General features: G+C 37.4%; 1 protein-coding gene across 1 annotated transcript; it reads left to right on the top strand.

Annotated features, from left to right (window-relative positions):
• Nucleotides 1-13,600: 13,600 nt before the first annotated feature.
• Nucleotides 13,601-14,545, top strand: LOC119537356 (olfactory receptor 8D1-like). Its single transcript, XM_037839845.1, has one exon. The coding sequence runs from the start codon at nt 13,601-13,603 to the stop codon at nt 14,543-14,545; it is 945 nt and encodes a 314-aa protein (XP_037695773.1).
• Nucleotides 14,546-15,009: the final 464 nt, after the last annotated feature.

The raw sequence follows: 15,009 nt of genomic DNA, 5'->3' as shown, positions 1-15,009 counted from the left end.
TTAATATAATCAATCACATCACCAAGGTAAAGGAGAAAAACTATATGGGCTAACAATAGACACAGAAAAAGCATTTGACAAAAGTTAACATTAATTAATGATAAAAACTCTCTATATGCTTTGGATAAAAGGAGGCTTCCTTAATTTGTACAGGAGATTCTAGTCAGTGGAATAAAGAAAAATAATAACAATAACAATGATAATAACAAACTAACAAAAATCAATACAGTTAAGAAAGGAAGTAAACATTTCTAATCAGAGACAACATGATTGTTTATTGAGAAAATGCTAGAACATTAAAAAAAAACTGCTACAAATAGTGAGGTTAGCCAGATTGTAGAATACAGTATCAATATACAAAAGTCAGCCATTTTTGATGCATTACAAATAAACTCTGGGACACTGAATTTTTTTAAAATACCATTGTAAAAGCATAAAAAATATGAAAGCTTTAGTGATAAATCTGGCAAAATATGTACATATGTACAACATCTTTGCAATGAAAACTATAAAACCTTGCCTAGAGAAGTTAAAGGCCTGAATAAATGGAGAACTATTATGGGGAACAATGATGCTGCTTTGTAAGATTCAATATTCTTAAGATGTAAATTTTTCTCAAATTTATTTATAGATTCAACTCAGTCCCAATCAAAATTCCAGTAGGCATTTTTTTTTTTTTTTTTTTTTTGAAAAGCTGATTCTAAAATTCAGGAGGGTCTAGGATTTGTGAAACAACTTTGAAAAGAACAATGTTAGAGGATTTATACTCCAGACTTCAAGACATATTAGATACTACAGTTATCAATACAGTGTGGTATAGGCACAATGTAGACAAAAAAGATCAGTGGAACAGAATGAAGAGCCCAAAAACAGACATGCACAGAGGTGATCAGTTGATCTTGACAAAGGTGCTGGAAAGAATGGACATCCCTATGCAAAAATTTAACTCTAATACATATTTTGCACCATATAAAAAATAACTCAAAATGGATTATATGCCTAAATGTAAATCTGAAACTATAAAACTTTCATGAGAAACCACAGGGAAAAATTTTTGTGACATTGGCTTAGGCCAAGATTTTTAGATACAACATTGAAAGCATAATCCATAAAATAAAATATTGATTAATTAGACTTCACCAAAATTAAAGACTTCTCTTTGAAAGACAGTTATGAAACCAAAGGACTATCCACAGTCTGCAAAATAGTATTTGCAAATCAAATATTTGATAAAGGACTGATATCATGAATTTACAAAGGAGTCTCAAAACTCAATATTAAGGAAAAAAGAAACTCAATTTTTTAAAAGAAAATAATTATTTTAACTGTCAATTTACCAAAGAAGATGGCAAATAAGCTCATGAAATGATGCTCAACATCATTAGTTACTAGAAAAATGCACATGAATAGTACAATGAAATACCATGACACATCTATTAGAATGTCTAAATGAAAAAGACTGGCCATAAAGTGTTGATGAAGATGCAGAGGAAATGAAACTCTCATACACTGTTGATGGAAATGCAAAATGATACAACTAGGCTGGAAGAAGATGGCGGCATAGAGAGGAGTGGAAGCTCGTCGGTCCCCCTGGAACATCTAATAAACAATCAGGAACAACTAGTAAATAATCTGGAATAACCAAGAGGGGGACAAACATGACCATCCACTCACCATACACCAATCAGAATTGGGAGGAATGCCTGAGATCACAGCATAAAATCTCTAAGTAAAAACTGTGGATCCAAGCCAGGAGTTCCCTCCCCTGTGGCCTGAACTGCAAAGCCTGAGAGCCCCCTCACCCAGGGCAAACTGCAACGCCTGGCTGTGCTAGAGAGCAACGCTTTCTAAGCAAGCAAATATAGCTCAGCTGAGCTCCAAATTAGGTTTCAATTAACAAGCATGGACTGCTCACTACAAGCTATGAATCCCCAACAAGCAGACAGAGGCTTTTGGTGACAACTGACCTTGGAGAGTTGGAGGACCTCTCTGGGAGGGAGGGCAAGCCCAGAGGACTAGATGCTGTCTCTGGCTGATGGGTGAAAGTGAGGGGGTCCGCAGACTGACCCTGAATGGGGGTATTCTGTCCCTTTTTCAGCTCAGTGGAGAAAGCCTCAGCCATCTTCAATTCCCAGCACTCAGACCCAGACAAGGGCAGAGATAGCAGAGTCAGAGACTATTCAAATGCTAATGACCCCTCGCTAGGGGGTATATCTTCTCCAAGAGGAAAGAGGCAGTGCCAAGCTCTTCTACCCACTTTCCACTCAAAACCAGACCCCAGAGCCTGGGGGAAAACAGCTACACCTCCTCACACCAGTCAAGAATTACAAGCTAACAGGTGCCACCTGCTGGGCAGAAAATCACAGTGCCTGAGGCCTCACAGGGTGTATCAGTCTAAGACACCCTCAGGGAGACATGATACAATTGGCTTCTACTAGACCTGAGCCCATTCTTGTCTGGGAAAACCTGACAGGGGTAACCAAGGAAACCAGATGCCTAGACATCAGAAAACTACAACCTATACTAAGAAAAACGAAGTTATGGCCCAGTCAAAGGAACAAACTTACATGTCAACTGAGATACAGGAATTTAAACAACTAATACTAAATCAACTCAGAAAGTTTAGGGAAGAAATGGCAAAAGAGAAGAAGCGTATAATGAAAACACTGGGTGCACATAAGTTAGAAATCAAAAGTTCGAAAAAACAACCGACAGAATCCATGGAAATGAAAGGCACAACATAAAAGATGAAAGACACAATGGAGACATACAGCAGCAGATCTCAAGATGCAGAAGAAAACACTCAGGAAGTGGAGAACAAGGCAACTAAAAGCCTACACACAAAAGAACAGATAGAGAAAAGAATGGAAAAACATGAGCAACATCTCCGGGAACTTAAAGACAAAATGAAATGCAGGAATGTATGTGTCATGGGTGTCCCAGAAGGAGAAGAGAAGGGAAAAGGGGCAGAAGCAATAATAGAGGAAATAATCAATGAAAACTTCCCATCTCTTATGAAAGACACAAAATTACAGATCTAAGAAGCAGAGCATATCCCAAACAGAATAGATCTGAATAGGCCTACCCCAAGACACTTAATAATCAGATTATCAAACGTCAAAGATAAAAAGAGAATCCTGAAAGCAGCAAGACAAAAGCAATTCATCACATAAAAAGGAAACTGGATAAGACTATGTGCGGATTTCTCAATAGAAACCATGGAGGCAAGAAGGAAGTGGGGTGATATATTTAAGATACTGAAAGAGAAAAACCACCAACCAAGAATCCTATATCCAGCAAAACTGTCCTTCAAATATGAGGGAGACCTTAAAATAGTCTCGGACAAACAGACAATGACAGAGTTTGTGAAAAAGATACGTGCTCTACAGGAAAACACTAAAGCACTACAGACAGAAAGGAAAAGACAGGAGTAAGAGGTTTGGGACACAATTTTGGGAGACAGCACAGCAGTGTAAGTACACTGAACAAAGATGATTGTAAGTATGGTTGAAAGAGGAAGGTTAGGAGCATGTGGGACATCAGAAGGAAAGAGGAAAGATAAAGACTGGGACTGTATAACTCAGTGAAACCTAGAGTGCTCAACAATTGTGATAAAAGGTACAAATATGTTTTTACATGAGGCAGAACAAATGAATGTCAACATTGCAAGGTGTTAAAAATGGGGTGGAATTGGGGAAAAATACAATCAATGCAAACTAGAGACCATAGTTAACAGAAACAGTGTATTATGGTTCCTTTAATGTCACATAGGCAATATACCAAAGCTAAATGCATCGGGGGGGGGTGGGGGATAGGGGAAGGGTATGCGACTCTTGGCAGTGGTGATACAGTCTGACTCTTTATTCTACTTTAGTTTAATGCTATCTTTCCTTTTGTTGTTTCCTAGCTGTCGTGTTTTGTTTTGTTTTGTTTCTCTTCTTCTTTTTCTCTTGTCTCTCTACCTTCTTTGACTCTTCCTCCTCCTTTGTTGAAGAAGTCGAGATGTCCTTATACAGATAGTGGCAGTGGTGCCGAATACATAAATACGTGACTATACAGGGACCATCAATTGTTTACTTCGGACGGAATGTATGGGGTGAACAAAACCATCTTAAAAAATATGGGTTGATGAAGAAACCTTGAGGGCACTATATTGAATGAAATAAGACAGATACATAAGGACAAATACTGCAGCGTCTCACTGATATGAACTAATTACAATGTGTAAACTCATAGACATGGAATGTAAGTTATCAGGATATAGAATGAGGCTAAAGAATGGGGAGCGGTTGCTTATTATGAGCAGAATGTTCAACTAGGGTGAACTTAAATGTTTGGAAATGGACAGAACTGATGGTAGCACATTGTGAGAATAACTAACAGTGCTGAATGGTGTGTGAATGTGGTGGAAAGGGGAAGCTCAGAGTCACATATGTCACCAGAAGGAAAGTTGGAGGTTAAAAGATGGGAATGTATAAAGCAGTGAATCCTGTGGTGGACTATGTCTCTGATTAACTCTACAAATATGAGAAATCTCTCTCATGAACTAGAACAAATGTATGACACTGTAACTAGAAGTTAATAATAGAGGGGCATATAAGAAAAAATATACCTATTGCAAACTATATACTACAGTTAGTAGTATTTTAACATTCTTTCATCAACAGTAACAAATGTACTATACCAATACTATGACTCAATAATGGAGGGCGGGTGGTTAGGGGTATGGGAGGATTTGAGTTTCCTTTTTTTGTGTGTCTTTATTTCTTTTCTGGAACAATGAAAATGTTCTAAAAATAGAAAAAAAATTTAATTGTGGTGACAGATGCACAGCTGAATGATGGTACCATGGGCAATTGATTGCACACTTTGGATGGTATGTGAACAATCTCAAGAACAAAACAATTTGCCAAGGACAGAAAAAAAAGGCATCAGCAACAGAAGCAAAAAATGAGAGAAAGTGGGAAGGCTAGAGAAACAGTATAATGTTTGGGATGCTCTATATCATAAATGTTTAATCTAAATCAGGCTTCTATTTTGTTCATCTATTCTATACTAACTTGTTAACTGCTATGTAATTCCCTGTTTTATTGATTCATTTCTTAAAAAAAGAAGTGACATGCAACTACTAGATGCCAGATATCATATTCAGGAACTGCAGAACATTTTAAAAAAATGAACCGAAGCTCAAGGAACTTTATGAAAACAAGTAAGAAATATAGAAAAAGAGTGAGAGACATACTACATAGAAGTCTTACTGAGTAAAACTTTCCTGGGTCACAATTCTGACATTAATATCTGCCCATTTAAACCCTTTGGTACCCTTTCCAATTAAATATACTTTTAAAAGTATTTAAGACTTGCCTCATTCTATAATTTCCTCTAATTTTTTTTGCATGTATCCACCTTTTGCTTTTGCTGCCCATGAAAATCATCCATCTTTATATCATATCCATCAAGAAAAAGTCCCATTTTATATTCTGAGAATAATTTTACAGAATTTTACATATATTAAATAATAATAAACATAGGGAAGGGGGTTTCTTATGTGCCAGGCAATGTTCTAAGCATTTTAGGTGGATTATCTCATTTTATCCCCAAAACAACCCTATGAGATAGGGTATATTATAATCCCCAGTTTATGGACGAGAAAACTGAGGCACAGAAAGGTTAACTAAACTAACTTGCCCAAGGTCACACAGTTGATAAGTGGCTGAGCAAGGTTTCAAACCCAAGCAATTTTACTTCAGAATCTATGCAACTAACCACCACACCATGCTCCACCTCAGGAAAAGTATTCTGTTGACAAAAAGGAGTCTCAAAAATGCATTAACTTGAACTGCAACCCAGTAGCCTTTATTCTTGAAGACGATTGTATAACTATATAGCTTACACTGTGTGACTGTGGGATTGTGAAAACCTTGTGGCTCCCACTCCCTTTATCAGGTGTATGGACAGATGAGTGGAAAAATGAGGAAAAAAAGCAAATGAATAATGGGGGGGTTGAGGGGTATGGGATGTTTTGGGTGTTCTTTTTTACTTTAAGTTTTATTCTTATTCTTTTGTGTGTGTGGTAATGAAAATGTTCAAAAATTGATTGTGGTGATGAACGCACAACTACGTGACGATACTGTGAACAACCGATTGTACACTGCGAATGACTGCACGGTTTGTGAGTATATCTCAATAAAATTGAATTAAAAAGGTGAAAAAAAAATGATACAACCACTTTGGAAAATAGTTTGGCAGTGTCTCAAAAAGAAAACTAACTCTACACCTGTAATACACCTGTAATACAACCCGAAGGAAAAATGAAAGCATGTTTCCATACAAGGTCTTGTAAGTGAGTGTTCATAATTAATAATTGCCAAACCAGGAAACAATATAAATGTCCTTGAACAGGTGAGGATAAATATTTGCAACATATCATACAATGGATTACTACTCAAAAATAAAAAGAAACTATCAATACACAGAAAACCATGAGTGAATCTCAAAATAAAGATGCCGAGTAAAAAAAATTAGACTAAAAACCTGTATATCATATGGATCTATAAATATAAAATTTTTGAGAATGCAAACTAGTCTACAGTGGCAGAAAGCATATCCATGGTTGCCTTAGGATGGGTGAGAGAAGGTTGAGAGGTAGAGATTACAAAGGAGCATGAAAAAATTTTGGAGGGGAGTGTACATATTAATTTTCTTGATATAGGCAGTGTTTTCATGAGTGAATACAAATGTCCAAAACATCTAGTTGTACGCTTTAGAAAATGTGCTGTGTATTGTATGTCAAATATACCTCAACAAAGCTACTAAAAATTGATAAAGAAATGAGCAGAAAATCATGATGGTTTAGCAAGAAATTGGGTCTGAATTGGAAAACTGTATGGACATTTGCTTCCCATAGACATACGACAAAGAAAATGCTCTGGAGCCCAGGTTTTACACCTTTTGACTCATAGAAAGGAAGAAAGGCCACCTTCTCCTTTTCCATATATAATGCTCTAAAAATTCCAGATGGGTTAAAAATAAAACAAATTTTCAAGTTTCCGGTGTGAGGAGATGTAGAGTGGGTTCAGCCTAAATGTATAGACAATTAAAATGCTAATAAATATTCAATATTATTTCATTATTTTGATAAAGAAATTTAATTTTTCAAAGGGTGCCAAAAGTTGGCTATTTACTATGGAATCATTATTAACTTTCCCAACAATTAGGGGAAAATGTTTGATGTTTGTTTTAAATACCCTAGGGATCAAGAGGAATATGGCCATATTGCCAACAAACATGTATTTTGTAATTGTTCCTTCCCTACCGTTTCAAACTACTGGGATGAAGAACCCCCTAAGGGGAACTTTTGCTCATAATCATCTCCTCCTGGTTCAAAGCAACCTAAATAAAAATTTTCCCTTCAACAATAGAGGACTGAAGGTCAGTAGAATTAATTTCTTACTTTGCTTGGTTCATCCTTAAATTGTTACTCGTCATCAATATTCCTTGAATTCTTATGCAGAATCAACTCCATCGTTCTACCAGGATCAGAAAGATGCTGGGCTGTTAGTTTGATGATAGAATTATCTTGTAATTGTGTGTGTGTGCATGTGTGTTTGTGCTATGTGAGACCAAATATAAAAAGTCATATAGAAACAGCTGTACTTTTCCCGATGAAAATATTTGGGTAAGTCACAAAATTCCACTTGCCTTTGATAAGATATTTTGGATGAAATTGAATTTTGAAAGATGGTTACTGATGTAGCTACTGTTTTATACCGAATAGACAAGAAAGAACAGGCATGCAGTATCTGTTTCACGTTAGGTAGGCACAGAGCATGCAATGTGTGGAGCCCATTTCTCCTTCCACTGGTTCTGTATCTGTGCTCCTGGCCTCTAACTCTGGCTTTCCTCTCCATGTAAAGTCCATTCATATTAATAATATTTCTCATTTCTACTAAACTTTGAAGTTTACAAAACATTCTCACAAGACTTAAATAAAACATAGTTTTACATTGCTGTAGGCAGATCAGAACTGTCTCTTTTACAAAAAGAACAGTGAAATTACCCTACTTATCCAGCAGTGCTGATTTAGTAAGAGGTCAATCTCTGAATAAAAACTCATGCTCTTGAATCTCATTCCACTTCATAAACCGCTATATGGAACATTTTAAATTACACCCTTCCTTACTTTATGCTTTAACAACAGTTTCAGAAAAGCTCCCAAACCTAGCCTTAAAAATAAAACAAAGGGACTCCCATATTGTCTCTGACTCCTACATTCCAGCTAATCAGTTTTTGTGCTTGCTCTTCTGTTCCAGTTGTAGTTCCAGGGTGAGAAACCTAGTCAGTACTTCCATTAAATCAGCTGCTTCCATCCAAAACATCAAACATTTATTTTTTGAGGTTTGAACATTCTGATCCTCAAACACACTTGTTTAGGTATCCACACTCCTGAGACACACCATCACCCACAGCTTCTATCATATTAAGATATTTTGAAGAATCTTTGTGTCTAATGCTTTGTTAAGGAAGGAAAGATTAAACCTTTTTTTTTTTTATTTTTATTAAATTCAGTTTTATTGAAATACATTCACACACCATACAATCATCCATAATATACAATCCACTGTCCACAGTATGATAACAGTTACGCGTTCATCACCACAATCTATCTCTGAACATTTTCCTTACATCAGAAAGAACCAGAACAAGAATAAAAAATAAAAGTGAAAAAAGAACACCCAGATCATCCCCCCATCCCACCCCATTGGTCCTTTAGTTTTTATCCCCATTCCTCCACTCATCCATACACTAGATAAAGGGGGTGTGATCCACAAGGTCTTCACAATCACACTGTCACCCCTTGTAATCTACATTATTATATAATTGTCTTCAGGAGTCCAGACTGCTGGGTTGGAGTTTGGTAGTTTCAGGTATTTTGTTCTAGCTATTCCAATACATTAAAGCCTAAGAGGTGTTATCTATATAGTGCATAAGAATGTCCACCAGAGTGACCTCTCGACTCCATTTGGAATCTCGCAGCCACTGAAACTATTTCGTCTCATTTTGCATCCCCCTTTTGGTCAAGAAGATACTCTCAGTCCCACGATGCCGGGTCCACATTCATCCCCGGGAGTCCTACTCTGCGTTGCCAGGGAGATTTAACACCCCTGGGAGTCGGGTCCCATGTAGGGGTGAGGGCAGCGAGTTCACCTGTCGAGATGGCTCAGTTAGAGAGAGAGAGGGCCACATCTGAGCAACAAAGAGGTACTCAGGGGGAGACTCTTAGGCACCATTACATACAACTTTAGACTCTCCTTTGTGGTAATGAGCTTCATAAGGGCAAGTCCCATGCTCGAGGGCTCAGCACATCAAACTGCCAGTCCCAATGTTTGTGACAACCTCAACACCAGTCCAGGTGAGGATGTCCAACATATCCGCACTTTCTCCCAGATCCTCGGGGCTGGGGAGGGGGAGGCTGTAAATATATTTTTTATTATCTGCCCAAATTACTCTAGGATGTGTCACTATTTCACTCCAGCCTATACTAACCTACCATATCTCACTTCCTATTCAAAGTTCCATGCAATTGTGGTGTTTGAACAAATCGACTGTAGAGTTGTACCGGATCAAACCATTTTTGTTACTGTCACAGTCCACACAGAATATGTTTTAAATATTTATCTGAAGTTTATCCACTTTGGAACATAGCACTGAATTATATTTTGTCACTATTTGTGGTACTATTTAAATGTGCCAATGACTATTTAGAAATGTGAAGTATGTGAATGGAATCAAAGTAAAGGCAAAGAACTAAAAGAAAATATAATGTTATGTCTCTCTGGGTATGTTGCTTTATTTGAAGATTAGGAAAATATGAGGTACTTAAAATGTGCAGAAATCACTATTTAGGTAGAATTTGAGGGAAGAGAGAGAAGAAATCAAACAGACAGCGTCTGTGCTAAGTTGCAGCTTCCGGGCTACACTATGCCAATTCATTATGATATATGCTCTGTTGGACTACAACTCTGGACATACAGCAATGGGGAGCAATTCAAGGAGGTAAGGAGATGATAAGGAATAGAAAGAGCATGGAATAGAAACTCTAAAAATCCTTACTGGTTAGCTCAGTTTCTGGTAATAACAGTAACAAATGGACAAAGAGAAAAATTTATTGATAACTTGCCATGTATGAGGCACTGTAGTAAGTTCTCTGTATATATCATATTGGGCTGATCTCATCCAATTCCACAGTTTTGAGTAACATACATGCACTTATGACTCAGAAAATGATGTCCTGTCAGACCTCTTCCATTAACTGCAGACTTATATTCAGTTTTTTATTCAATATATTCATTTGGTCACCTAATAGATATCTCAAACTTAATATGTGAAAAGAGGAAAAATATTCCCTAAACCTTTTTCTCTACCACCACCACTGACCTGGTCCCAGGCGGAAACTCTTGATCCCATTCTTCTTACTCTTTTTCAGACTCACACATTCAACCCTTCAACAAGTACCACCCATCCAAGATGATGCTGACTTCTTATCATCTCCACCATTACCAGTCTGGTCCAAGCCACCATCATCTCTCAAATGGAGAATATCTTATCCACTACCTCATTTCCCTGATGCTACTCTTAACTCTTTAACGAGTATTCTTGACACGGTAACTAGAGCCTGAGTGTTTTAGTTTCTCAGGTGCTAAAACATACCATACAATGGATTGGCTTAAACAACAGGAATTTATTGGCTTACAGTTCTGAGGCTAGAAGAAGTCCCACTGAGGAATCAGCAGGCCTCTCCAACGATTGTGGCATTCTGTGGCTGGCTGCTGGTGATCCTTGGGGTTCCTTGGCGTTTCCATAAACGGTCACTCTCATTCAGTTTGGGTACACCTTAACTAATAGCATCTTCAAAGGTCCTATTTACAAGTGAGTTCACACCCACAGGACCACGGGTTGGGATGTGAACATGACTTTTGTGGGGGGCATTAATCCATCTTGAACACAGAGTGATCCTTTTAAAGAGATAAGCAAGAGCATATAACATTCTGCCATCTTCAGACTCCCCAAAAGTATCCCATCACAACTAGAATAAGATTCAAAGTTTTTACCAAGGCCTGCATCTGATACCTAGCTCAATCGACAACCTCCACACTTACCCTTCTCTTCCTTGCTGTCTGCTCCATCCACTCTGGTTTCTGGCTGTTTATCAGACAGGTCAAGCATTGTCTGTCTTAGAGCCTTTGTATTTGATGTTCCGTTTTCCCAGAACAATCTGTTGTCAGTCCCTTTTACTTCATTTAGGACTCAGTTCAACTGCGACTTCTTTAGAGAATCCTCATTGACTACCCTCCTAAATTACCAACTTCTTCTCTTACACAACTTTATTTTCTTCATAGTATTTTTCCCTATTTGACTCCAAATCCTACATCTCTTTGTCTGTGGGCTTATGACCTTCCCCATTAGAAAACAGGCTTTATAAGAGCAAGAATGTGTCTCATTCAATATTGTATCACGGGCACATAGAAGACTCTCAAGCTAGTGACACTAGACAGCTGGTGAGTGAATAAATGAATGAACCATGGTGAAAACTACAGATGGTGGGGATTATTATCTCTGTTTTATATATGAAGAAATGGGTTTATCTTGGAGATTTAATGTACCCAGAGTCAGGAGGTGACCATGCCTGAAAATGAATACAGTTCCATTTGAATTCAAATCCTCAGCTCTTTACCACCCGCAACAACTAAAGCACAACTATAATATGAGAAATTTATGCTATATTCTCTAACAGAGTTACAGTATTTTTGGTGGGAGGGAAGAAGTCAAAGCAAAATAAATTACATGGAATAAAAAGACATTTTCTGGAGGATGAAACTCATAAATGGCTTTGAAAAAATGTGGGTTTTTACCTGGTAGTAGAATGGCAGATAGAAGTAAGAATATGAGCAAAATTACAGAGAATGTGGGGGAGTTTGTGAAACACTGATAAGTCTGGTTTGACCAGAGGAATGTTTTGGAAATGGTAGCGAATAAGGTTGTTCACATAATATCCAAGGAACCTAGATACATTATATTATATTTTATTGTCCTTCCCTGCAATGTTTCACTGACCCCCGTCTAGTCCTTGTACCCTTAGTCTTGGTTCATCCCAGCCTTTGCAACTGAAAGTATATATGCAGAATATTTTTCTCACTATCTTTAAAGAGGCAATGCTTTTTATTTCACATATATTCTTAATGATTAATAAGGAAAAACTTGCATACCCAATTGTTTTTGTTGTTGTTTTATCTAGCAACTTTATACTTTAGGAATTGGGCATTGGGAGTCACTTTTACACATGATAACATATATGTGTAAGTGTGCGCATGCACATCATTCCTTTTATTTTTCTGTGTTAAGGTTATTGAAGGGACATAAGATCTTACTATAACATGAGGATAAAATGTTTTCAGTGCTTATCCAAATTTATAATATGCTACTTTAGTATTTTCTTACTAAAAATAGGAAAAAATATTAAGGGAAATGATTTAACAACAACAATAAGAGCAACACAAAAACTTAAGTTGCGCAGAAGATACTATAATGTCTTCAGAAAAAAAATAAAAAGAGTTGCTTTACAGGGCACATGAAGTTTTTAATCAACAGACAATGGTTTTAATATTTAGTGGTTATGTGACCATTGGAAAATTTACATAACTCTTTTCTAAAATAAAAATAATATGCCTTCAAGCTTTGTAACTTAGAGCATTTACTTAATCGCTTCTCTGTCTCTGTCAGTCAGTCCATCTTTAAAACAGAGACAATAATATCTCTTTCATGGGTGTTTAATAATATTAAATGACAGCACATATATAATGTCCTTACATCACGCCTGGCACATGAGAGATGCTCAGTAAATGCAGGCTGCACCTTCTGCTGTTATCTTCCTTCTCAGTTTCTTTCAGCACATGAACATAGCTTACCTTTCTAGGATTCCCTTATCCTATTACATTCAGCACGGTTTCATTCCTCTCATATCTGTATAACATAGGTATAGGCAAGGAAAGGAAAATTTGAAACCAGTATCTCAGAGGGAATGTGAAAATCCTTGAGGGAAACCAAAGCTCCCCGTAACTTGGAGTCAAGGACTGAGTGAGCAAATGCAAGATGCCAAGCTTAAATAGGAAATCCAAGGGACATCATTAAGGGAGAGGTCAATTTCCAAAATATCAGAAGAGAAAACATGTTGCAGATAGAAAACAACAAAATTGTGTAACAGCTCTGCAAAGAGTTTCTTTAAAGGTGACTTAATAACTGAAGGGGTATTTTTCCTTTTATAGGAGAATTTAAAGCTAATTTATGGAGACAAAATGGTTATCACAAGGAGTAATAAATGTCACAAGGAGTAATAAAAATTGAAGCCGGTTTTTATTATCTGGACAATGACTTCAATTAAAAGAATATTTTATTCTCTTGGTTTCAGACTCCTGAAATTCTACATCAATTGGAAATTATGCCCTTCACCAGATCCTGGATCACTAAATGCTGTCAGACGACAATGTTTGTCTAAGGAGAATCTCTTCCCCAAACCACTCAATCTATCACAAGTAGGAGAAGAATGAATACTGGAAATCATTGTTCAATAACTGTGTTTATACTTGAAGGGTTAACAGAGCAGCCAGAGCTCCAGCTCCTCCTCTTCCTCCTTTTCCTATTGATCTATATCATCTCCATGGTGGGAAACTTGGGCCTGGTCTTTTTAATCAGGACCAGTTCCCAGCTTCATACCCCCATGTACTATTTCCTCAGTAACTTGTCCTTCATAGATCTGTGTTACTCCTCTGTCATACTCCCTAAAATGTTAGTAAACTTCGTGTCAGAGAAGAATTTCACTCTTTTTCCTGAGTGCATGACCCAGCTCTTTTTCTTCTGCTTCTTTGGTATTGATGACTCCTACATGCTCACAGCCATGGCGTATGATCGTTATGTGGCCATCTGTAACCCCTTGCTCTACAATGTCACAATGTCCCATAGAGTCTGTTTTATGCTGGTCTCTAGCGTGTATCTAGTCAGGGCTATAGGGGGTTTGGTTCACACCAGCTACATATCTAGTCGCTCCTTCTGTGGAACTAATGTCATACACCATTACTTCTGTGACATTCTTCCTCTTCTGAGTATCTCCTGCTCAAGGGACTACACCAAGGAGCTTTTGGTGATGATCTTGGTTGGAGTCAATGTATTTGCATGTGCTCTAGCCATCTTCATCTCTTATGCCTTCATCCTTTCCAGCATCTTGCATATCCGCTCAGCTGAAGGCAGGTCTAAAGCCTTCAGTACCTGCAGCTCCCATCTTGCAGCTGTCGGGGTATTTTATGGTTCCATCATCTTTATGTATTTTAAACCATCATCTACCAGTGGCACAATCCAGGAGAAAGTGGCCTCTGTATTTTATACCACAGTGATTCCCATGCTTAACCCCCTTATCTACAGTTTTAGGAATAAGGATGTCAAAGAAGCCATTAAAAAGGCTCTGAAGGGTGGGATACTCTCCAGGTCTGTGTAGAAAACAGAACCGCAAAGCTTTTATCTTGTTGATTTTGTTTGTTTGTTTGTTTCTTTTAATCTATGTTTGTTTGTTAGTGTAACTAGTTTCAAGCCAGAGGTCATATAAAGATAAACTGAAATGTCTCTGTGGTTTATTTTGGATGACCTTCACTTCCTTTTCAGTGCCCTACCTGAACATTCAATGTTTTTTTCTCTATCCCTAGACTTCTAGCCACTAAAGAAGCAGTTGTCCTGGGCTATTCTCTTCCTACCTAATCTTCTAAGCATGTACTTAATCACACACACACACACACACACAGACACACAGACACACACACAAACACACACACAAACAGACAAGTTTTTACATCAAAGTCCTAGTTTTGTTAATTGTTCTTGCTAAGAAAAACTCCTGTTTTAAGGTCTTAATGTCTAATAATAGCTGAATGTGCAAACTCTCACAGTAATACTTGCATCTGAATA

Source organism: Choloepus didactylus, chromosome 6 (assembly GCF_015220235.1).
Source record: "Choloepus didactylus isolate mChoDid1 chromosome 6, mChoDid1.pri, whole genome shotgun sequence".
Taxonomy (NCBI): domain Eukaryota; kingdom Metazoa; phylum Chordata; class Mammalia; order Pilosa; family Megalonychidae; genus Choloepus; species Choloepus didactylus.
The sequence above is the reverse complement of the archived record's forward strand: the minus strand, read 5'-3'. Positions and strand labels throughout refer to the sequence as shown.

Coding starts and splice junctions, on each gene's coding strand:
- LOC119537356 (XM_037839845.1), top strand. CDS start 13,601: ATGAATACTGGAAATCATTGTTCAATAACTGTGTTTATACTTGAAGGG.